The sequence below is a fragment of the Ascaphus truei genome, chromosome 1 (assembly GCF_040206685.1).
Source record: "Ascaphus truei isolate aAscTru1 chromosome 1, aAscTru1.hap1, whole genome shotgun sequence".
Taxonomy (NCBI): domain Eukaryota; kingdom Metazoa; phylum Chordata; class Amphibia; order Anura; family Ascaphidae; genus Ascaphus; species Ascaphus truei.
This window is the reverse complement of record NC_134483.1, coordinates 400,853,469-400,878,886: the sequence shown is the minus strand read 5'-3', so window position 1 is coordinate 400,878,886 and position 25,418 is coordinate 400,853,469. Positions and strand designations below refer to the sequence as shown.

At 41.9% G+C, this 25,418-nt stretch overlaps 1 protein-coding gene across 1 annotated transcript in view; it reads right to left on the bottom strand.

Moving 5' to 3' along the window:
- Positions 1 to 379: 379 nt before the first annotated feature.
- The window catches only part of ASIC5 (acid sensing ion channel subunit family member 5), a 28,429-nt gene continuing 3,390 nt past the window's right edge, over positions 380 to 25,418 (bottom strand). Inside the window, exons 3-10 of the mRNA XM_075610519.1 lie at positions 22,476 to 22,713; positions 17,473 to 17,595; positions 10,254 to 10,403; positions 8,313 to 8,460; positions 7,950 to 8,006; positions 5,530 to 5,698; positions 3,556 to 3,647; positions 380 to 1,262 (exon numbers count right to left, since the gene is read on the bottom strand). Coding sequence (XP_075466634.1) covers positions 1,081 to 1,262; positions 3,556 to 3,647; positions 5,530 to 5,698; positions 7,950 to 8,006; positions 8,313 to 8,460; positions 10,254 to 10,403; positions 17,473 to 17,595; positions 22,476 to 22,713 — 1,159 coding nt within the window. The 3' untranslated portion in view covers positions 380 to 1,080. The remainder of the gene's footprint in view (positions 1,263 to 3,555; positions 3,648 to 5,529; positions 5,699 to 7,949; positions 8,007 to 8,312; positions 8,461 to 10,253; positions 10,404 to 17,472; positions 17,596 to 22,475; positions 22,714 to 25,418) is intronic.

Here is a 25,418-nt window from a genome sequence, read left to right as displayed (position 1 = left end):
ACATTTCTTAAAGTTGATATGTCAGCTGTAGCTGATCTTTGTTTTGTGCTTTGTGTGTAAGCTCTGTTCAGCCCTGTGTACCAGTCCATCCAAAGAAAGCCCTGCCAGCTGGTTCATGTAGTTCATCTTGTTCCAGCCCTTTGTGCCCGTTCATCTAGGTTCAGTCCAGCTTACTCATCTGATGATATACAGCTGTGTGCTGCTACTCGCCAATGGGATCTTGCTTTGTTGATACAATCTACTCCTGACATTTCACTATAAGGGGTTGATATCATTATCCACATCAACTTTTAAGCGAGTCTCTGTTTAAAAAAAAAATGACCATACCCTGTTGTTGTTAATTTTATTAAAAATAAATATATTATATAGTTGTAGTCATCTTTATATTTATTCTAGATCCAGCTTTTAATTACACAGCTGTAAAATCCTAAATACATATTAATATACAGTGTACACGTTTTCTCTTCTAATAATATTTGTTAATTTTAGCATTTATTGTTTCTTTCACCTAACTATAATACATTTTATCTGCAGACATATTGTCCAAACTTGTTTAACTTGTTTAGAGGTTTTCAGAACATTTACTGTGTGTCAAGATTTATAACATGTTAAACAAATATTATAGTAATAAAACAAATGTGTTATAGGGAAGTTAGATATGGCACCATAGAATTTATGTTTGGTACTTCCTCCATCAACAACCATGTATTCAATTAACAACATGATTACATATTGGGAATATATATATATACATAACATTATTTATTAGAATTACTGAATGTTAAATACTAATCAAAATTAACAATGACAATCATACAATGTATTAGTAAATAAATTAGAACATACCGTAATTGAATATTACAATAGACAATTTCTGCATATGATGTGCATCACTTTAAATACTAAATGAACAGCTTTTTCCTTAATTTTGTGTAAATCTTTAACTTTGTTTATAATATGTTATTTCTGAGAAAACAGGATATAAAAAGCACTACAAAATTTGCTATACTGTATTACAAATTATTTGGAAATCAAAGTATGAGTAACTCAACAGTGTTAATGCTAGGGACTGTGAAATTCCTAGCATTCTTGTATCTCTCTCCTGTATGATGGTTGATTGTTAGCACATGGAGGTATATCAGGTGTTTTCAGAAGTAGAAAGAAACATATCCAATAGAAATTTGTAATGAGATATTCCAGAACTTCTATGAGTGTAATCATACTCGCTCCACAAAATAGTCCAAGCTGACCCCCAATATCAGCTGAAAAAGAATTAGAAAATTGGTACTGTAATTCAATAACGGTTACAACGATAGTATTTAAGGTATTAACTCACAGATAATAAACAGCCCCATCAAGGTTCTTGCTCTTATACTTATATTTAGTCTATTCAATGTGCTACTGCTCTTACTTGTCCGTAGGCTGCCCTACTATATTAAAAGAGGTTTAAAAAAAATCCCTTGCTACACTAACAATTAAAGAGACAAGATAAAATGCTGTACTTCTCTAAGGGTTTGATTCATGAAAATGACTATTCATTTGTATGACACCTCATGAATATACCGTAAGGGATGAATGTTAAGACAAAAGGGCACTAGTGCCCCTTCATTTTAACAGTATTTCCCTCGGTTTTTTAAAAGCTACATAAAACTAGAAAATGTTGATATCTTAAACCAAAACAACCTTTTAGGATGTTGCAGGCCTTACTATTCCTGTGGCAGCAGAAAAAAATACAGAAAACTGTGACCCGATCATGGCCCCTCCGTGGCCACAAGGATAGCAAGGTTTATAGCCTGGAAGAATTAACGCTGTGGGGGACCATGCTTTTGAATGGGAACCCTGTAGTGTTAATCCTTCGCTTGATGGACCATCTGATGGGAGAGAATACTGTACTCATCTTTCAGATGAGCTGCGCAGCCATCTCTCTCGCAGTCTGCAGTCGTCGCTCCATCTTTCCATCTCCTGTTGCGCCCTTTGATGATGTAGATGACAAAATATGGCCGTATAGCATCCCCATCATGTTGTAGAGACCCATATAAATGCATCTACATCATTCAGTGGAAGGAAATACAGCCTTGCAACTTACCTACAGTGCTGCAGGGAGATGGCTACAAATGGCGGCAGTTGGCCACCATTTCACAGATCGGGACAGAGACGGCTACGCAGCTCATCTAAAAGATTAGTAGCAGTTTTCTCTTCCCAGCAGATGACCCAAAAACCTTAACAGTGTGGGGTCCCGATCAGAAGACTTGAACCCCACAGAGTTAATCCTCCTGGACAGCTTACTATTCTTAGGGCCGCAAGAGCTGTATCCGCTGTGCAGCTGCACTGGAACAGTGAAAATCATGGCACTGAGAACAATAAGTCTTGCTACATTTGTACTGTATGTTCCAATAAAGCAAAAAGGTTACAGAACACAGATATTACAGGAAAATTGATAGGAACTGCTACATATACACATACATACTATATATATATATATATATATATATATATATATATACATTTTAACTTATGGTGGGTGAAAAAGGCGACTGAAAACCTCCAACGTTAGCATATAGCCAATAAAGAATATCACTTGTGAGCACATTCACATGAATGGCGATGCATCAGCTTAAATGGGCTCCATGTGAATGGATATTACAGGCAAAAGGTGACACATTTTGTGCTCATTTGCATGCCATTTCCCAGAATCCCTTGCTGCAGTGGGAGTACTGTATGCAAGGTGATAATGGTTGAAAGGCAGGGTTGCAGACCTGTCTAAGACATGTGAATGGGCTCACAAGTGATATTCTTTATTGGATATATATATGTATATTATGTGTGTGTGTGTGTGTATATATATGTATACAGTATATATATATATATATATATATATATATATATATATATATATATATATATATATATACTGTATACATATATATACACGTGTATATATATGTATACAGTATATATATATATATATATATATATATATATACTGTATACATATATATACACACACACACATAAAAAAAAAAATATATATATATATATATATATGTAATTACCCTAATTAGCTGAGGAGCAATTATTCACAGCTTAAGGTGTGCCATGAGTTACAGTGAGCTCCTGGGCTTGTGGGGTGACTGCATTCTTAGTAAGGACCCAAACCACAACTCAGGGTGTGTAGTAAAGTTGCCAATTACCAAAGAAGCTTAAAAAGTCACGCTCTTTCCTCTGCCACTGCAAGGTATTGTGGGGTACCACTTTGGAAGCTCCCTTTGTGATTGGTATCTATTCTACCCTCATCGTCTGCACACACTGAGGTGTAGTTTGGGACCCCGTCTCGAGCTCATGACACCGTTGTGCTCGACTGCTGGGAATCAGTCTAACAATTTTGTCAGCAATAGTCCTGGTAAATAGGTGATAAGATGTATTATTTCCTTGAACAAATATTTTCTAGTTTAATAAGTTCTGTTTTAAAGATGTACAGTAAAGCTGCATCAGCTGTTGTAGAGTAACATTTTATTCTATTCTATGATAATAAAAAATATCTTACAAAAAACTTACAGAGAAGTACGGTTGCCGTCAATGCCTTCTGCTGTTTGGTTATTTTGTAGTTGAGCTCATGGTATTTAATGTCAATATACACCAAATTATTCCTAAGTGGAAAAAATGTCAACATGAAAATGCTACTTTTAACCCATACTGTTTATCTGCTATAAATAGAATTTCAGAGTGTTATTAAACATAAGCCATTATAAACATAATTTTTATCTTCTGAAAGGAAACCTCGTGTTTATGAAAGCAAACCACAAACAATTAAATAAGGATTTTTTTTTTCCATCAAAGAGGTATTTCAATTTTGCTTTAATTAATTTTTTTTTAATCATTTTGCAGTTTCAATTTCGCAATTTAATACATGGTAATGTGTTTATTGATGAATGCCACAATATTTAATCACCAAAGTAAAACTGTAACAAAACTTTGATGACTAATCTCCAGTGGGTTGTGTGCATTACACAATATTAACATACTTAATCTCTCCATGTGAGCAGCCTGATGTTTATTGATTTGGTCATATAATCCATTAATGATACTTCCTTTGTGAATTAGCCATTCTTCTTATCTAAGAAATAATTCTACAAAAGCTTTCTTCCAGCATTTTACATATTTGAAATCAATAGACCGCTCAATTAGAAAATGGCAGCCCATGTTTGTCAGCAGGTTTACATGATTTATGTTGCTTAAATACTTAGTGATGGAACAATGTTTTATGCATCTACTTGTTTGATTGTGTAATAACTTTGTTTTTCTCTGCTTGCAGATAAAAAAGCCACATACTGAAAAAAGTTACGGTCGCTATAGAGTTCAGAGATTTTCTCTTTGTGTTCAATAAAAGATCAACAGTAAAGTAGTATCGGTAAAGGAACTTACAGCAACACAAGTAGTTTTTATATCAAAGCTAAACTTTATATATATATTAGTTTAGTGTTACTATGTTATACTATAATACAGTATGCTATGGCATAATATACAGTAGTATTAGCATATGGTGAGCAAAGCAAAATGTGTCACTAGTATTCATCATTAATCAGTTTATCTTTGGGTTAGGTTTTGTTAGGACTTTGATCTGCACAAAGTTACACATTTAATATACATTTCAAATCTTAGCATGCATTTGGACGAGTGCAGCTCAATATAGCAATAAATAATTAACTGGTTGTAAATTATTAAGATTATACTGTAGTTTACTTGGTAAAAGCACATGTAAAAAAATAATGATACACATCCAATGGGGCTTAATAAATAAAGTCTCCTGAGTGCAAAACCAGGGCAGCAACAGAATCAGATTCTCATTGGATATGTTATCACTTTGAGAAGTTTCGTGCTGATCTTGACTAGATATGATGGATGAGAACTTTCACTGGTGGTTTGGTTGTGGTTCTAAAAAGAAAAACTGTGTTTTGGAAGCAATTTTGGTTCTAAAATATTTTCTTTTTTTGATTTTGCCTAAACGTATATTTTCAAAATCGGAACGTTTGTGCCCATGTTTAATTTATAGATATACAGTATGAGAGTGGAATGGCATGAGGGGACAGAAAAGTGACATTAGGGACAGGAAAGTATGACGGGGGAGGTGACATTTGATGGGGGATGTCAGAGGAGAGATGGACAGCATCATACAGGAAAATTAAAAATAGCTGCAGTAACCTCTGCATTCCATATATCTGCACCTGAGGAGGTAGGTAACCATGGAGAAGGAGATGGGGGTATTTTTTTAGGTTGTATTTGAACGGGAGGTATCCTCCTCCCATCCCTTTACCTCTGATCACCCCACAAAGCAAAGCATGGGCATCAGGCGGCCAGGAGTAGGAGGAGAGTCCCAAATCTGAATTTGAGGCAGAAATTTGTTTTGTTCGTTTGTGTCCTGGATTTTGGATTAAACCAAACCGCAAGTGTCTCACAAGTTCAGGGTTGAGGATTTTGGAGTTTGAGCCCGCAAATGTGCCCATTCCTACTAAATACCATTGTGGTTTTTACCTCAAATATGCAGCACTTTTACCCAGCTTCATAGAGAGAAATTCTGCAGCTTTCTCACTTGGAAATGTAGAATATGAAATAGTAGCAGGGTAATCTGTCTCTTCACAAGGAACTGGGCACGTGGAATTGTAAGTACCTACTGTACACAGTTCACATTTTTCAATCTTATCTAATGATAAACAAACAAGAAGAAATATGTATGATTGGAGAAGAAGAAAAAAGATAAATATTGTATGACCTACAGCATATTCGTCTGATATTGATTAAAGAGTACTATGGTTGTATCCCACTCATAGCTGGATGGTCATATTCATATAGAATGTCATGCATTACAGGCCCTCCAACACTAAAGGAATTAGCCAACGTTTGTTTGTTACATAACAATGATACATTTTGCAACCATATTTAAAGAAACACAGACTTCCTTTTGCACAATTCTTTTCTCCTGGCTCCAAAACTGGGGCAAAATCAGTTGAACACCATATTTATGAAATATAAGGAATCACATTAAAATGTGGGGGTTTCTCTTAACAATTTTGGTGCAATTGTTTTGATCTAGTTTTGCCTTTGTTTTGCAGCTGAGCGTTCATAATTTCCTTTGTATATGTTGCGCATTTAGCTATGTATTGTGTTTATTCTTATTATGTAGTTTAATGTCTAGTCAAGTGCTGCATGCCTACATGGCTGTATACAGTATAAATGATAGTGTGTTTTTAAAATAATGCTAATAATAGTATATTTTATTGATACATAATTACATATAACTGTGATTCTAAATTACTAAAAATATGCCCGTTGAAAAAAATGTGTTCTGTTTGTTGCTTGTTGAAATATAGCATATCATCTGATTCTTTAAAGCTTTTTTTTTGCACTCATGTAATATCGAGCAGCTCTACAGTCAGGTCCGCTTCATCGTTCTCAACAACAGTACCTTAATCAGTTTTGTGATTTATTTTTTTACCAGTAATTTGGTGCCAGACACTAATCTGCCTATTGTAAATCAGAGTTATGTCATAAGGAAAAGTATGAAGAATCTCACATAAATCCTATTTAATGTAGAATTAAATAGCTTTCTAAAAATGAATGAAACCCATAGCTTTCTGTGTAATAATTATAGCCTGGGTCCCCCTGGTACCCCACCTCCTTCCCATTGGTTCCCCGTTGGTCCCGCTTACCCCGCTGTGGTCGGGGAGAGTGCGGCTGGTCAGGGAGGCTTCAGGAGTGAGGTGGGGAGTATGGAGAATCAAGCGAGTCGCTCGAGGTCCGCGGCGGCTCCCCTTGTGGGGCGCCGCCATGTTGTGAGTGAGCGCGCATGCGCAGTACATTTAGCGCATGCGCAATGGCCCAATAGTTGTGGCTGCCATGTTGGTTCACCTTGCGCATGCGCAGTGGACATCCTGATGCATCGGCCATGTTGGTTCACCTTGCGCATCCGCAGTGGATATCCTGAAGTGGTGGCCATGTTGGCTCACCTTGTGCATGTGCAGTGGGCATCCTGAATCGGCGACCATTACAAACAGATGTTTGCAGGAGAACAACAACTATCAAGATCTCCTGGAATGGCCAGATGATGCAGCGTGGCTCAGCCAATAGGGCTGCTGCATTTAGAAAAGTTAGGACAGTTAGGAGTTGGAGCCAGGACTGAGAAAGGGAAGGTAGGGTCTGGGTGTCAGTGGCATCCAGACTAGGCTAGTTTACCCTTTAGGTCCATGATAGGCCCCACTCACATATCAGATTGTGGCTGCTACAGAGAAACCCTTAAGCTAGAGACGTTTTCCCATTAGTTGTATATAGTTAGCGGACAGTGCTAGTGAAGACGCCGCGTGGTGATTTGCGGCCGGTGGTCTTGGACCCGACCACCCTTGTACTATCATAGACTCTCAAAGGTGAGACCCCATGCAGATGATGGCGCCTTTGTGGACGATGACATCGCTGGATCACCAGGATCCCTGTTGCTAGTCGGTCGCACCGGGTGCTGGAGTACCCGGCAGGTACCTAAACTACAGTGCACCAACGGTTCATGGGTAGCTCTACCATACACATTTTGGGTGGGCCTTGACATTGGGGTAACAGGACATCAGGGTATTGGTGCCAAACACCGTTTGTACTGTGGGGACACTCACCTGGTGTATGGGGGTTGGGAGTGATATACTGTGCGGTAGAGGTATAAGATATATGTGTTCATTAAAGCTGTTATTACATAATTGTGGTGTGATTATTACTAGTATTGGGTCACAGGTGTAGGCACTGCACCAAGGCAGACAAGTGACACCCCAGGCTCCCAGAGGCGGAGTCTCAGGACGTCTGCCAGAAAGACAGGTAATGGCTGTTCCGGTAGTTCCTTTAGTCAGGGGGAAAGAGGGTTACATATTATAGAAATAATACAGATGCATGTACTATGTGTTATATCTTAGACTTACATAGCGCTGGGGAAACACAATTATAAAATCTTTGAAGATCACATTCTTTTCCATTGCCTGTTGTAAAAAAACAAATATAGGATTACTACTTTAAATTAGTAAGTTACGTACATTTATACTGTATATTGAAGAGTCCTCATTAAAGTAGCATGTACACCCAAGGGTCAAGATTGTGAATAGTGGATCAAATAACCAATAACTCTATAGTATGTTACAGGACCTATAAAACTGTGGTTTTCCATTGGTAAGTTATACTGATTTCCTGGAAAGGTAATTTTGATCAAAACAATGTTTAAATTCAGACAAGGTGGCCGTTTGAATAGATAAAAACAACTGCAGTAGCTAATGTCTGTAAATGATTACCTGGAAGAAGAAAGGGTAAGCATCCACATTCCTCTTGTATATAACGTGATTTGCACTCTTGTAAGCATCCATAAGTGCCGTAAACTTCATGATACTTGAGTTTTAAAGTAGGGTTGCACTCACCCCATGGATATTCCTGGATAATTGTCTTCAGAAAAAAATAATACGTTAAATGTTTTGATTTTTACAATTAGTAATTGTAAGAGGAGGGCATCCCATAAGTCATATTTTACCTGTATAGATTAACTAAACTCTGCACATCTGTACAAAATTAACTGTACATCTGCATTGCCCCAAAGGCTGACAGCCTGATGGGACTCCCCAAGAGCTGCTCCCCTCTGTTCAGGACCAGCGTGCTAAGGGTTAACATTTGCTTGTACTTTGTGGAATGCCAACCCCACCCACTGGAATGTTAATGAGCCAAGAGGACACAAAGAACTTTGTTTTCACAGCTGCATTGAATCTCAACCACCTCTGTGTACATCTGTGTTGCCCTAAAGGCTGACACCCTTTGGCGCAGCCAATGGGTGTGAGCTGTTTGCTGCCATTCGCTGATGTTTGGTGATGTTAAAGCTTCTCTATTTCAATCTGAAACTCACAAACCCTTTATCCCCTGTACCCAATTTTCCAACTTTATCTGTCCATAGAATGTCTGTGAATTGACTGCATAACCCTGTTCTTTTAATGTAACCATGTATTTTTATAACTCTAACTGTGCTCAGGACATACTTGAAAACGAGAGGTGACTCTCAATGTATTTCGTCCTGGTAAAATATTTTTATAAATAAATAAATAAAATGGGATTTTCAGGTACTGTATGTCTTGGTTATACAATCAGTTAGTTTATAATGAATTATGATTTCTATGTTGCATAGTTACATAGTAGATGAGGTTTAAAACAGACATGTAAATCAAGTTCAACCTATGCTAAATTTAGACAACAGATATTTATCCTATATTTGTATTTACAGTATTTTGATCCAGGGAAAGGCAAACAATTAAAAAAATAACAGTGAAACATTATCCAATGATGTCTCAAAATGTCTAAAATAAATTCCTTCATGACTCAAATAATAATGCCAATCAGCTTTCTCTCTGGATCAACATCCTTCCAATGTTTACTTATTTGGTATATCCCTGTATACCTTTCATCAGTCTCCATGGGTAATGAATTCCACATTTTAACTGCCCTTACTGTAAGAACCCTTTCCTTGGTTCCTGGTGAAATCTCCTTTCCTCCAAGCTTAAGGGATAACCCTGTGTTCTTTGTACTGCCCTTGGGAGGAATAATTCTTTTGAAAACTTATAACAGTTCTTATTGTCCCCGAATATATTTGTATATAGTTATCATATCCCCTGGTATATGCCTATTTTCTAATGTAAACTTTTTTATTTTTGAGTTCTATCTTAAGTGAGTGCATCAATAGGGATTCTGTTCCGCGTCTTTCTATTTTCTAATGTAAACAAGTTTAATTTAGCTAGCCTCTCCTCATACAGTAAGTCAGATTTCGCATCCCTTTTATTAATTTGGTGGCTCTTCTCTGCACTTTTTCTAGTTCCTTAATGTATTTTTTATGTACTGTACAGTAGTGGTGACCAAAACTGCTGTAATCTTATGCTTACTCCCCTTCCAGCCACATGCTGACATTTACTAATTGTATGTCCTGCTGAGTGCCTGTGCAGTCACATGTCTTATTATCATAAAGCTTATTAAATTAAATATGCATATTTAATTAGAACATGCTATACTTTAATCACAGGCATTTATATATATTAAATATATTTTGACCTTCATTTTACAGTTTGAAGAGGTCTGTTTATGTTATAATGCTTGGGAAGTATAAATTATAATATATAATATGATGCAAAATGAAAAAATTCCTTTGCTATAATGTCTGTGCTTTTGGTCTCCAATGCATTAACAAAATGTACAGTAATTACCTTGAAGTGACGTATTGCTGCATGTGCATGCATCCCTGCAGGGCTATGTAACCCCAAACCATCAAACCTTGGATATAGCTTTGGCGAATGTATAACATATGTGATTCCAGCATCAACAAAACCCAGCGAAGGATCATCAGTGAATTCTGACTGATTTAAAAAATTAAAAAATAAAACAGTTAATTTTCTTAGAAGATGCTTAACACTCACCTTCAGTTAATCAGTATATCTAAAAGTGGTTGATCAAAAAATAACTTCAGTATTACATTCAAAGTAACGTTAATCAAATCATCACCTCATGTTGGACAGCAAAGATACAATTGCAATGATTGCATGTATTTTACAGGTCTCCAAACCCGTGTAACCCATATTCCCCCCCCCCATACACAGATGCTATATCTAGGGTGTGTGAGGGCTGGTTACACGTGTTTGAGTGGTGCATACCTGTAGGTAACAGGAGGGCCTGAGCTTCCCGCGATGATGTTGGGGACACAGGACAAGGCTTCTGAGGTAGTTGCCGCATTCTTTTAGTGGTGGTGCACAGCCTCCATCCTCTATACCTTCCCAAGAGTATGGGGTAGGACCCATATAGAAGAAATGACCCTGGTTCTAGGTTGGATGCTTCAGAATCACACACAGTCTCGAGTATATCAGCAATGTCTCTTTATTGTCTCTAGCTCGCACAAACAGCAACAACAGCAGCACACCAGGAGGTCTCAAGGTGCACAGCCGTTCTCCTCTCCTTTCCTCCAAGAGGTACTCCGACAGGATGGTCTGTGAGGGGCCTCAATACCCCAATGCCCACCTCAGAGGGTATCCCCTGGGTGGGGGTAGATTCTCCCCATCACCCCCGCATCGGGGTGAGGGGCATTGGTCCACCGGAGCTCTGCTCACTCGCCAAATGTATTAGGTCAGAGTTCTCTCTCTCTCTTGCTTGCTCAGGGCAGGGCGTGAAGGGGGAAAACCCATGATTACTACTGGCGCCTGCCCTTAACAGGACTTACCACAGTAGGAGAAAGATATGTATAGCCCGTGCTGTTTACAGGGGGCTACACTCTCCCTCAGGTGGAATCCAATGGTCCCCACTTGGACCTAACGTTAGCAGTACCATCCTGCGGTGAACAACCTGGGAACAAAAAACACATATCATGCAGTTTGTAGTCATAACATATGCTTACATGAGGTAGAAATACAACACCGGTTACTCCCAACGTGGAGAACCCACACTGTAATGTTTCGGATCAGGTTTTCTTACTTTCCTGCCATTGTGATCCGTAATGGTCACAAAGAAGGACTGGACCGACCCATGCTCCGGTCGATATATTACGCTGTGCATGTATATGCACCGTCCTATACTCCAGATCCTGACCAACTCACTTATACGGTCCTCGTTATGATAACCAGCTTTCCCAAATTTTGTTCAGAGATATTCTTGTACGGCTTCTCGGAGCCAACTATCTCTGTTCTCCTCTATTTCCCTTATTATGGGCTCAGGCACATAAGGGTATTCGTATCCAAGTGACTGCCTATACGTAGCCACTATGGCTCTGTCGGTTCGGCTCAACTTAGTGAGCTTACGGTGACTCGCCCTGCTTGGCAGTACCCAAAACTCTGGTTCTATAGGAGCAATCTCGTCATACAATATACTGGGGCTTTTGGGCTGAATGACTTACTGCTCGATCTCCTGGTACCTGTGATCTATCTCGTCCTCCACCTCCTGGGAAGTAAAGGCACCTGCCGCCCACCAATGATCAACTATGTTGTTCTTAATGAGCAAGAACCGCGTACGGTCCATACCTTCATGGTACCCAGTGAACAGGGGTGCCCACCATTTGTCACGGTGCTCGTACTCTGTGGAATGGCTAGTGTTCTCTACCTCAGACTCTGCTTGGGACGAGACACCGGACGTCCCCGCCTCTGTAGAGCGCGAGCAATCTCTCCTCCCTTTGGCGTTGAAATACCGGGTAGGGTTCATCTTATGAACCACCGTACTGACAGACTCAGCCTCTGCTGGAGTCTGGGACCCTCGGTCTCTCCCTCTAGCTGTAGGAGAAAACGGCACAGAGTTAGGCACACGTATTACATTGTCATATGGTATTTCCCCATCCGACCCCTCATCGCTCAATTCCCAGTCCCGCCAATCTCTGGAATACTTGGAGTACTTGCTCAATTTATCCCCGCTAGGTCCCGGTGACAACACTCGTGACGGGGCAGGGGCAGTGGCCAGGGCAATGGAGCTAGGGGTTGGGGCAGGGGCAATGTTCAAGTCAGTGTCCAGCAAGCGGGTAATACTGTTACCAAGGGACACTTTCTTGGGTTCTTTCTCCGCCATACTTCGCGCTTCTCTCGATGGGCCTCGGCTCTTCAGGGTGGCCATTGCAGTGGCCATGGCTACTCTCCGTGGAGAGAACAGCGCTCCCGGGCCTCTCTTTCCATCGGGCCCGGAAGTGACGTCATCACCGGTGCCCGCGGAATCTCCATCCGCTCCGTGGTCACGCACCGGTAGAGCGTCGAGGACCGGAAGGGGCGGCGGTGGAGCATCCGGTTTGCAGACGGACAAGTAGGCCTCAAGCCTCTTCTTCTCGTCCTTCGCGGTTGCTGTCTTCGCCTGGCGGGAGTAAGGGGGTGGTGGTGTCTCCTTACCGCTCCGCTGCTGTTTGGTGATCTTGGGGTCCTCCGGAGTCATCTTGTACGCCATCGCCGCCGCACTGGGAGTCACCACGGCCATGGGACTTCTACGGGCCTCAGGCCGCACCAGCGCTCACCGTCGGAAGGTGTCCAGACTCGTCTGCTCCTCTTTGTTACCGCTGGGGTGGTACGCCGGTAGGCGCATCGCCACCGATGGTACGCCAACCTCTTCCTCCGAGGATATCACGATCGGATCCTCCGCAAGGGAGTCACCGGGTTCTTCTGCGATACAACCAGTGGGTATAGGTAGGAAACGGGCCCGCTCCGGTACCTCCACTGCGGTCGCACTCTTCTCCGCCGACGGTTCTCTCGGCTCCGTAGCTGTCTGGGCCTTGGTTCTTCCCGCTTGGTTGCAACGGGGAACTAGGGCAGCCTTGTCTTTCATCTCCGCCACCTCTGTTATTGTTCCCAGAGAGGCACCCCGCGGGGTCTCGATCAGTAGCCATGGCTCGTTAGCATGAAAGCATCATGCCTTGGTGCTTGGGACCGCTCCGGGTATCCCGCAGTGAACGCACAGGCACCGGAGGTATTCGTGGTCCGCTACCTCCACTACCAGTAAACCTCCTGGTAGCTGGTAGATCGTGGTGCTCATCTCGGACATTGTTAGCTCAGGGGTGGAACAGTTCAGTGTTTCAGCTCCTTGCTCCTCAAATGCCAGGCAGAAGTGAAGCTCTTCGCTCTTGCTTCCGGTCCCTCCCTTTGCTGGGGAGGACGCTTCCGATTGGCTCTCCTTGTGCCCCCTCTCTCTGGTGGAATCCAATGGCGGGGTAATCCTTTTTTCAGTGTGATGTGGCCTGGTTTGTGGGCCAGTCACAGCAAAGGTGGGTGGGCTTTCGGCTTTCGCGCCACTCCGCTCCTCTTGCAGGAGATCTGGGTTTGGCGCCAAACCCCTGCACATTTCCCGCCACATTTCTCGTACAGTCTTTTTGCACGATTCACGTGCGTGCTCCAGGATTGGCGGGAAGCGCCATTTTAGGTCGGCTGCTATCTGCTGGGCTGTTGATGGCGCGTTTGTCGCCATTTTGAGTTTTTCCTTGCTCCGCGGAGCACATGTAGTGACGTCCGCCATCTTTGATGAGCCCACCACATGTAATTGTGTACTACGCTCAGTGTCTATGGTGTAACACGAATCTAGACACTGGCTGTACCCACTGACACTTTCTGATACTCTCTGCATGTTCAATCTGTTGCCCACTAATATGAGGTGGCATACCCCAGGCTAGGCAGAACTCCTTCCTTGTGCACTGTACTCGGTGCCTGTTCCGGCAAGTGCTCTGTGGTGCGTTTTATGTGGGTGCTAGCTAGTGTACCGGGCATCTCCCTAGGTACAGCGTCCCTACTTTTGGCCACTCATACTGCTGGCCCTGGGCCATGGTCCCTGGACACGTTAGCAGGCTAACCCCCCCAGTTGCCTCACACTATCTGCCTCAAGGGACTAGGACAGCTATAGCTATGCACCCATCTTATGCCACCCTCTTAGGGCACCCAGGGCATACTGTGCGGGAGCGGAGGTCCACGCTCCCCTGACTACCCCCGGTATGGCATGCCCTACTTTCTTTAGCACTTGACCGGAGAGCGCACATCACTCTTCCTGCTCTAGCCTTGCTGTAAGACTGTCCTGTTCTGGATCTCAGCAGCTCACCTCCAAATGTACCCCATATTCCCCCCCCCCCCAGACACAGATGCTATATCTAGGGTGTGTGAGGGCTGGTTACACGTGTTTGAGTGGTGCATACCTGTAGGTATCGGGAGGGCCTGAGCTTCCCGCAATGATGTTGGGGACACAGGACCAGGCTTCTGGGGTAGTTGCCGCATTCTTTTAGTGGTGGTGCAGCGCCTCCATCCTCTATACCTTCCCAAGGGTATGGGGTAGGACCCGTATAGAAGAGATTACCCTGGTCCCAGGGTGGATGCTCCAGAATCACACACAGTCTCGAGTATATCAGCAATGTCTCTTTATTGTCTCTAGCTCGCACACAGCAGCCTTGGCAGCACACAGCAGCAACAATAGCAGCAACAACAACAGCACACCAGGAGGTCTCAAGGTGCACAGCCGTTCTTCTCTCCTCTCCTTTCCTCCAAGAGGTACTCCGACAGGATGGTCTGTTTTGGGCCTCAATACCCCAATGCCCACCTCAGAGGGTAACCCCTGGGTGGGGGTAGATTCTCCCCATCACCCCCGCATCGGGGTGAGGGGCATTGGTCCACCGGGCTCTGCTCACTCGCCAAATGTATTAGGCCAGAGTTCTCTCTCTCTCTTGCTTGCTCCCAGGACAGAGCTTGATCTACTCCTCTTCTCCAACTCCCAGGACAGACAGACTGTCACTCACAGGAACCGGCTGCTAAATAGAGTCAGCCCCGCCCCTCATGATGTCAGCAGAACCTCCCCTCTGTCTCTTGCCTGCAGCAGAGTCAGGGGCCTGCATCTATCACTCAGGGCAGGGCGTGAAGGGGGAAAACCCATGATTACTACTGGCGCCTGCCCTTAACAGGACTTACCACAGTAGGAGAAAGATATGTATAGCCTGTGCTGTTTACAGGGGGCTACACCCGCTTCATGCATGTTACTACCACGTAATACAGTGGTGGGGCTGCAGACAGGTATTCTAGTTAGGCTCAGCCATATGTAAGATGTTTAATGCTGCAGGCAAAATCTCTAGTAAATTTAAGCAGAAAGTTAAAAGTGCAAGCTCACTTACAGTACATGCTAGTACCCAGAATCCTTGCCTGCATATTAGCCACTGTGTGATATATGACAATGGAGTGAATGAAACAGGTTTGGGGACCTGTGAAAGATACAAACACACTCATGGGTATTTTATATTTGCTTTAATACATCCAAAACTAAGAAGATCAGTAGGTAATTGATAGCGTTAATAAATGCTACATTCAAAAAATGTCAACAGAAGCTGCTTCAATTTACAGTAGCATTGAGTTAAAGCAGCAGTATTTTTTATTTTTCCCTACAAAGGCTTGTTGCATGTTTTCTGAACACAATCTGATCAGACAGGGGAATGGAAGAGGAGAGTCATCAGTGACATCTCGAAAACCAATCTTGTGATCACAATGTGCTGCAGTGGTGTATGTGACACTTTGGTGTCACATCCCCTAAGGCACTCAATGGGTTAGAAATCCTGAAGTAATGCCGGTACCTTCACTGGAACTAAAAGTAATGGAACCAGGGGACCCCTGTTTCACTTTCTGTAAAAAAAGATTAGTTCAAGTGGATTGCTGCTTTAAGCTTTAAACTGACAAGGGGGCAGAGCTGGTGCAAACTGTTCCGGGCACGTCAGTTGTGGGGGCTATGGCTAGCTTACATTGGAAGTTTGGCATGGGCCTCTATTTCTGCCAGGGCCCAGCTCTCCCCAGCTGCTGTGGTGATCCTCCCCCACTGGTCAGCACTGGAAGTCAGGCCCATCTTCTGCATCTGTGTACAGGTCCAGCACAGCACTGGAGGCATGAGACCACCTCAAGGTATTGTGCAATAGGGGAAATTGTGTGGTTATTATGCAGGAGAAGGGAGAATGTGTGTGGATATTGTGTGAGAGGGGGGACTAAATTGTGTGAGTATTGTGAGGAGGGGGGAAATGTGTGGATATTGTGCATCGGGGATACATTTGGTGGGTATTATGCAGGTGAGGGAAAAATCGTGTGGGTATTGGGGGGGAATTGTGTGTGTATTCAGGGGGTTGTGTGTATGTTTGTGGGGGGAAATAGTGTCTGTGTGAGGAGAAAATTGTGTGTCGGGGATTGAGTGTGAGGACCGGAGGATTAAGGGAGTGGGGTTGAGTTTGAGAAGGGGAAGATTGAGGGAGGGGGGTTGAGTGTAAGAAGGGGGGATTGGGGAAATGGGCTGAGTGGGAGGAGGGTGTCATTGAGGGAGTGGGGTTGAGTGTGATGAGGTAGGATTGAGGGAGTGAGGTTGAGTGTGAGCAAGGGGGAATGATGGAATGGGATTGAGTGTGAGCAGGGGGCATTGAGGGAGTGGTATTGACTGATAGAGGAGGGGGGGTATTAAGTGATAGAGGACCTATAGAGGATAAAGGTGGAGGGGGCAGTGAGGGGGGATGGAGGGAGATCAGGGAGTGAGAGACAGAGGGGGAGAGAAATAAATGGATGACGAGGGGAGTGTGAGAAGGGGGTGGATGTAGAGGTGTGAGAGAGAGAGAGGAGGTTTGTAAGAGAAAGATGGGAGCTCGCAAGACTGCTGACCCAGGGGGCCCTGGTAGAAACTCTAGTCCTCAGCATCAGAAAAGCTGTTGGTCACCTGAAAGGGACTTATGCTTTAAAAATTCATATGCCTGTTGTTATGGCACAATTGCTGGACCAGTGTAACAATGCAGTAAATGACAGTAACTCATCTTCTCTGCATACAGTGTTATGTTAAACCATTGTGAACCAAAAAAAGCTTATCCTAGATGAAATTGTATCCCGACACTTTAACTATTCTGAATTGATAACAACACATGTATCCAACTTACAAAGAAACAGTACATTGTATAATTATGTAGTATTAGAGCTTTTTCTATACCTGCTTTATATCGAAAAGTAAACTTAAGCCTCTTCCAGAAGTGCTGATCTTTTTGTTTGCCAAAACATTATTGTGATTAAATGTGAAGCAGTTTCCATATTCCGTGAAAATATGTTGAAAGTCCTTTAAAAAATAATAACAAAATAAACAAATCAGTAATATTGATCTTAGAAAGATTTTGAAAAAGTATTCACTAACCAGGAATAAGTACATATTTAGATTTTTCAGCTCTAAGTAAAGTTGTCTGCTGATGATGTTTGGAGATGAATCCCTCTCCAATGGCTAAGTTCATGGCTACTCCTTGTGAAGAATATTGCAACTACTGCTGTTTTTTATATAGAAAAAACAGGGGCATTTGTACACATTTTCCAATATTATACTAACAAAGCTCTCAAGGGAATATAATACAGAAACACTTGCTTTACAGATTTTATCCTGTAAATCTGTTTCAGATTATGACAAAGGTGCAAGCAGTGGGACTTTGTTATATAACTAAATGCAAGTTTTAGACATGCCAGACATCCTAGAAGCACAATATTACAAGTACAGTAGTGTCAAGCTTTAATTTAAATGTTTTCAAATGTCTTCTGCAAAAGCAAGCTACAGTACTGGGAATGACAAATTCAGATTTCAAATCAGCACATAACTAGGTAAAAGTGCAGGAATTGATAAGGAACATTCTCAGCACAGTGCACCATATGGAAACGCTTTTCAGTGGGGGTTTTGTTAGAAAATGCAGATCTCCCCAACTTCCATTGACTTGAATTGGGTTGATGGAATTTTTTTCAGGGAGAATGTAGAAAGTGCATTCAGCGCATTATGCGGGAGACTCTTTCATAAAAAGGATGCTCCATATTTTCTCATTTCAAATTATGTGAAATAGTAAGGCCTCGTTCAGGGTGCTGGCTTCGGGGGCAGGGCGTGCTGACGTGCGTGCTGCCGTGAGCAACAAAGTATTCAATTTGAATACTTGTTGTCAGGGTAGCTACTGGCCTGCCTCCGAAGCCAGGAGTTGCTGCTGACGACAGCTTCAGTAAACGAAAATTTCGTTTCTTGGAGCTGAAGCAGCGTCACAGGGACCAAGGCAGCCAATGAAATCATTCTTCAGAATGATTTCATGACTGCAGCTTGGATACTTTAACCCTGCGTCTGTAGCCCCGCCCCCTCCCCAACGCTGAAAAGTTTGCTGGGGGATAATCACATGTCGCCCAGCAAACTCCCAGCACTGCCTCCCGCACGCCCCCCCTCCGAGTCCTCAGCTGGCTCCCTGAACGAGCCCTCAGAATGAATAACTCCAATTTAAAATGAAAGCTACTTTGTATATTGCACAGTAGATCAACACATATGAATAATATATATATATATATATATATATATATATTCATATATGTTGTATCTATTTTAGTTGTAACAGCTAGGTAAAACCATATTTGAATTGTCTATCTCCAAAACATCCGTGCTGTGTCTATTTTAGTTGTAACAACTAGCTAAAACCATATTTGAATTGTCGGTCTCCAAAATCACCCCGTGATGTGTGTCTTCATTCAATTCAACTTTGACACTTAGGCAGGACAGCACCCTATTTAGAAAAAAATCTGTTTTAATGTTCCTCAAATGTGTTAATTAAGTTGGATGGGCTGAACCTTATTCAGTCAGGTGACATTTTGAAGCTATTTAACTGAGAGCAAAGCAGCCCTTGCGGTTTGCAGCCATGTTTGAAGTAGTGTACAGTGCTGGAGTTTAATAGGGAGTTCAAAAGAAGGGGACAACACCTACTGTCCATGATTCCTGCATTTGATGTACGCTGGAAAGGAGGATCTATTCAATCTCAGACTGCACATCTCAGCACTTTACGATTGCTGAGATGCCGCCTTTCCTATTTATATTTACTATGACCTCACTTCTTTTCAAATTATGCACTTCTATCTACCAGCCTCATTATGTCTCTAACTATATTCATATATCTCCATCTCTCCTTCCTTCACGACTTCTCAGCTCTTTCTTACCTGCACCCTCTGTCACTACACAGCTATACCCCTTCACTAAAACACACCCCTAAAAATCCTCCTCACACATTTCTCTTTCTATCCATGCTTCTCCTCCTTGCTTCTGGGAATATCTCTCCCAATCCTGGTCCCTGCTTTATTTCTATTTGCTCTAGCCCTCGCCTGCCAAATGCAACTTATACTCCTTCTGGTGTAAACCCCTCCAATCTCATACCCATCCCCTGCCACCCTCCCTCCTCTCTCCTTTTCTCCTGTGTGCTTTGGAATGCACGCTCCCTTTCAAAAAAGTGCATGACCTCTTTCTCTCTCACTCTCTGCTCCTATTTGCTATAACTGAGACCTGACTTACTCAGTCTGACTCTGCTCTGGAAACTGCCCTCTCTTATGGTGGCCTTTCTTTCTCCTACACTTCATTCCCTGATGGCAGGGGTGGAGGTGTGGGGCTCCTCCTCTCCTCTCTCTGCCATTACCGAACCCTTCCTATTCCCCCCTCTCTTTCTTTTCCCTCCTTTGAGGCTCACACTGTCCAGATATTCTCTCCTCTCAATGTCCAAGTGGCTATCATATATCGCCCACCTACCTCTACTCATCCCCATTCTGCCTTTCTTTCTCACATTGAATCTTGGTTCTCTTTCTTTCTCTCCTCAGACTCCCCTGTTCTTCTCCTTGGGGACTTCAACTGCCACATTGATGACCCCTATCTCCATTGGGCTGCCCGCTTTCTCTCTCTAACATCTTCTTTTGGCACTTCAACAGTGGACTGCAGCCAGCACCCACAAGGATGGCCACTACCTAGACCTGGTTTTCAATAAAAAAAATTCTCTCTGATTTCTCCATTTCCTCCTTTCTTCTCTATGACCATCACCTCATCTGATTTTCTCTCTCTCGCTTCTCCCCTTCTCCATCTCAATCTACCCCTCATTTCTGCATAAACCTGTGCTCTATTAACTACCAGCCTTTGATTCCACTTTATGCTCCTCCCTCTCCTCTCTCAGTTCTGCTGCAGACCTTCCTGCCTCTCACTTGTCTCCCCTACAATATATCCTAAACACTGCTGCCAGAATCACTCCACTGTTTCCTAAATCTGTCTCAGCGTCTCCCCTGCTGAATTCACTGTCATGGCTTCCTATCAAATCCCACATGTGGCACTCAATTGTCCTCCTCACTTTTAAAGCTTTACACTCTTCTGCCCCTCCTTACATCTCAGCCCTAATTTCTCGCTATGCACCATCCCGACTCTTGTGTTCTGCTCAAGGATGTCTTCTCTTTCTAGGTACCCTTTGTATCTAAAGCCCTCTCCCGCCTTAAACCTTTCTTAATGACTGCCTCACACCACTGGAATGCCCCTCCCCTCAATACCCGACTAGCACCTCTCTATCCACCTTTAAGACCCACCTTAAGACCCACTTGCTTAAAGAATCATATGAGTAGCACCATGGATAATACTAGACACATGATACATAAAAAGACAAATAGGGGAGAACAGAATCAATATACACAGACACAAATTATGCCCAATGCATGTAGAGAAATCAATTGCCAAAGGTGGATTGACTAGTACGATACCCAAACCACTGCACACTCAGAGTAATGCACAAGGGTTAAATACCAGTCAATGCACTTACGAGGTGATGCAGTGTCAAAGATGGGGATAATGGTATTAATAATATATCCCTACTTACACGGCCATGTGTAAGCAATAAAGTCCTCAAAGGTTTCTTTACCTGTATCCCTCTGTCCAATCGGAGCCTCCGTGGAGTCTCCCACTTGATGCACAAGCAGATGTAGAATCCTCCCATCACAGGATATAATATCTATAATATTATAGATTATCTATCTATAATAATATAATACTCTGAGCGTGCAGTGGTTTGGTTATTTTACTAGCCAATCCACCATTGGCTATTGATTTCTCTAAATGCATTGGGCATTATTTGTGTCTGTGTATATTGATTCTGTGCTCCCCTATTTGTCTTTTTATCTACATATTTCTAAGAATCCAGGATAGATCTTAGAAGCCTGTTTCTTCATATGTGTCTCTGTTTTTCGGGGATCACTTAGGGGAATTATATAAGGTAATATCTGCTACATTTATATCCAGTATTTGCCTTTTTTTGTTGACGACCAAGTTCTTCTTACCCAGCCATGATACATAAAGCTTGGTCCCTTGCAGATGCACTTACCAGAATGCCCTCCTACTGTCTCTGTACATTCTTCCTACCTACCAATTAGATTGTAAGCTCCTCGGAGCATGGACTCTTCTTCCTAAATGTTACTTTTATGTCTGAAGCACTTATTCCCATGACCTGTTATTTGTATTATTTGTTATTTATATGAGGGAGGTCACGTGATCGGACGGAACAGCAGCAAAGACAAGACACACTTCAATCCTCTGCGTATGATCTGTGGCAGTCCTGTAAGTAGGATTCTGGTTTTTACCGACCGGATCCCACATCTGCCTCATCATTTGTGTGTTAATAAATTCTCATTTTTATTTCAGTCAGCCTTACTTGTTATATGTGGTGTTTGTCTTGTATGTGTGTTTTGTTGGTTACACTCTAACTGCTAGTATCAGCTGTGTTGCACTATGATGTGATTTCTTTGTTTTTCTCCCTGACACATGTGGAGTACATCTATAAGAAATTTGGAGCATCCCAGCACTTCTGCAGATAGAAGTCAAAGAGACATTATCAGCATTGGACTTTGTTTCACCCCTTGGACTATTACGGCGCCGGTCTGTATTTTATATGTTTGTTTTTTTACTAACTGTGTCCTGGAGTTAGTGTCACCTGGCAGCCTATGTCATATGTATTTTTGGTAGTATAGAATCACTGTCACCATTTTATTTATATAAACACCATTTTTAGCGCTATATACACCAGTATTTTTTTCCGTTATTTATATGATTGTCACGTTTATTACTGCTGTGAATCGCTATGTACATTAATGGCGCTATATAAATAAAGACATACAGTACATACATACATATTACAGTACCTCTGGATAGCATGGATTACCAAAGAAATCGCATTTTAGCAGTGTGCTGTTATTGAGGTAAAATCCATAGTTCTTAGTAAATTCTTTAATGCTGAAATTTTGGTTGAGCTGAAGAAAATCAATGACTTCTTGTAAATCATTTGAATCATCATTAATATTTGATAAATGAAGAACCGCAGAGACAATATTCCACAGAAAAAAGGCAACACTGAGGTTGTTAACGGCTTGCGTTTGAAACCTGAAATCATGTATATAAAAAAAATGCTTATTTTACTCAAAGTGCAGATATGATAAGAATAAGGTGTTTCAATGTTTTTAATCTAATAAAATGTTTATAAACGTTTAAACATTTGAAACAAAAGTGGAAGTGATATATTTAATGTGCTTCCTAGCTATTTAGACTTAAATTACCAGATGTCACGGTTTAGCCGGGACAGTCGTGTTTTTTTTGTTGTTTGTCCCGATGGCCTGAAATTGTAGTATATATCCCAGTCATTTAAATAACTGCTCGCACATGCACGGGCAGCGCCTGCCGCCCTTACGCGATAGGCCCATGCCGGCCTCACATGCATGATCGGCAATCTCCGACCACGCATGCGCAATCAGCAATCGCCGGCCGTGTATGCGTGAATGGCCCACGCCAGCCACGCATGCGCGAATAGCTCGCAACGTCCTGGTTTGTCCCAGGAAAAATATGGTCACCCTATGGCCATACCTCTTTAAAATTACTATTACAGAAACTTTTCAACATTTCAGTAAATGCTACGTAATTGGGGCATTTGTAGCTGTGACTTGGATTTTCATGTCTTGTTATTATAGGACAATGAGTGACTCACTTTGTCTTGATGTCAGGAACAAGTGACAAGTGACACTGACTGCAAAAGTCATGAGATCTCACTAGAAATTTACAAAGTTACATACAGTATATTCTTACTAAATATCAGAATGGTATATACTGTATGTTTTAAAAGTTAATGACTGTGGAAAAAATAATTTACCTATTGTGAGAATCAGAGCCATCTGATCTGTTAATTTCTATTATAGACATATACAAATGTATGTATGCTATGTCTTTTGTATGTGACAAGGAATATTATGCACCTATTGAAGTGTTAAAATTATAATATTTATTTTAACAAGTTCACTTTTTAATTCTGTTGTTTTGCATATGCTACTGCTTTTAGTTTACGTTTCTGAGTATGTTGGTAGAAATAGCCCATTTTTAAAAACTCGGAAACGAACCAATAAGAGTATAGGCTGTGAAATATATACATATTTCTTTCGTTTCTATAAGAGGCTTCATAAGTATTGCCTTTAGGTAGTTTCTATACAGCCTGTCTGGCATTTTTATTATGCAAGCTACTGTATAGTTCTACAGTATGCTCTGTAGGAGTACTAATGTTCAAATTCTGGATAACTAATATAGTGTTTTTAATGAGGCATTGACAAGTCTTTTTCTGAAAACAAAGCCATATCTGCTGTTGTCTGCTGTCTATATAGTGTAGTATTGTCTAATTTGTAAGATCATAAACGCTTCAGTTATTTTTTTAGAATAGAAACTACCTCTATTTCATACAAAACATACACATTTATTAAAGTTCAAAAAGGACATCATTATATATCATCATTACTGTAACAGAAAAATGACATATAAAGTGCTATCATGAACAGATGGATGAGGAACACACTGAGGGAAAAGTGTATGCCACCTGCTATCTGTTCATGACAGAAAATAATTAATCTTAGGCTTAACCAAGAGTAGTCATGGTTACAAGAAAAGATTAACCCTGCTAGAGTAAGTCAGATAAGCTCATAAACAAAACAGCAAATATTAAAATAAAGGAATGACTGAATGAGATATTTGAATTAAAATTAATTGGGATATTATGGTTTTGCTATATTTTCTTGAGCAGACAGTGAAGAAACAAAACCAAATTATTTCTCTTAGGTACTCAAATTACCTAAGGGAAATATTGAATAAACCGGATGAATGATTTTGTCCAGTTATGACTAAGGGGTTTATTTGGCTTTTTCACGAACCACCCAATTCAAATCAGTAAGTGTTTTTGGTGATTGTGGTGCATCAGTCACTTTGGAACTTATTCAATAAGCCCCTAAACTTGTTTTTATTTGTTGCTAAATTCATAGGCTACTCAGATATTCATATCAAACATTTTCAATGTAGTAAAAGAACAAAGGAGGGAGAGGGATTATATTAGTGTGTTACCTTTTATTGGACCAACAAGTAGATGATATGTTAAGGTAAGCCAGAGGCCCAGAATGGTTCGTCGACTCCATAAGGGCTGCGACCGCAGGCCCTGGCTGGCTTGAGCTGGCTGCAGAAGTGGGTATGGACCCCAAGAAATTTGGGACACGTTCATTCATCAGCTTCGGAGGGGGGCTCTATGGTAGAGCAGATCATAAAGCTGGGACGGTGAAATGCCTACAGGTCTTACATCAGGGCTGAAGGGACCTCAAATCTGTGACGCTTTTATATATCTTACAGCAGGTGGGAGCTGTAAAACCCGGGAAGTCTGGATTGTGGGCTACTCATTTGTTTACTGGGCACGAGAAAGGGCAAGGGATCAGGGCTTGGTCTCCACCTGGGCCTAGGAAAAGAGAAGATGTATCTGCAATGGCTGGGGAACAGAAGTATACACTGGGATGACCTGCTCCCAGCCCTGGCGAAGGCCCAAACTGATATAAAGGTAAAACCGGACATCATTCTGTTGCACCTGGGCGAGAACGATTTAGGGCAAACCAAGTCGTTGGAACTGATTTACCAGTGACAACCAGACTGTGCCCATTTAAAGGCCCTATGGAGGGGGGTAGTAATCATCTGGTAGGAAATCATCCCACGAATAACATGGCGGGGGCAAAAATCTGGATTGGAGTGTATAAACCTAGAAAAAAACATTAACAAAGCCATGGGCAGATTCATCT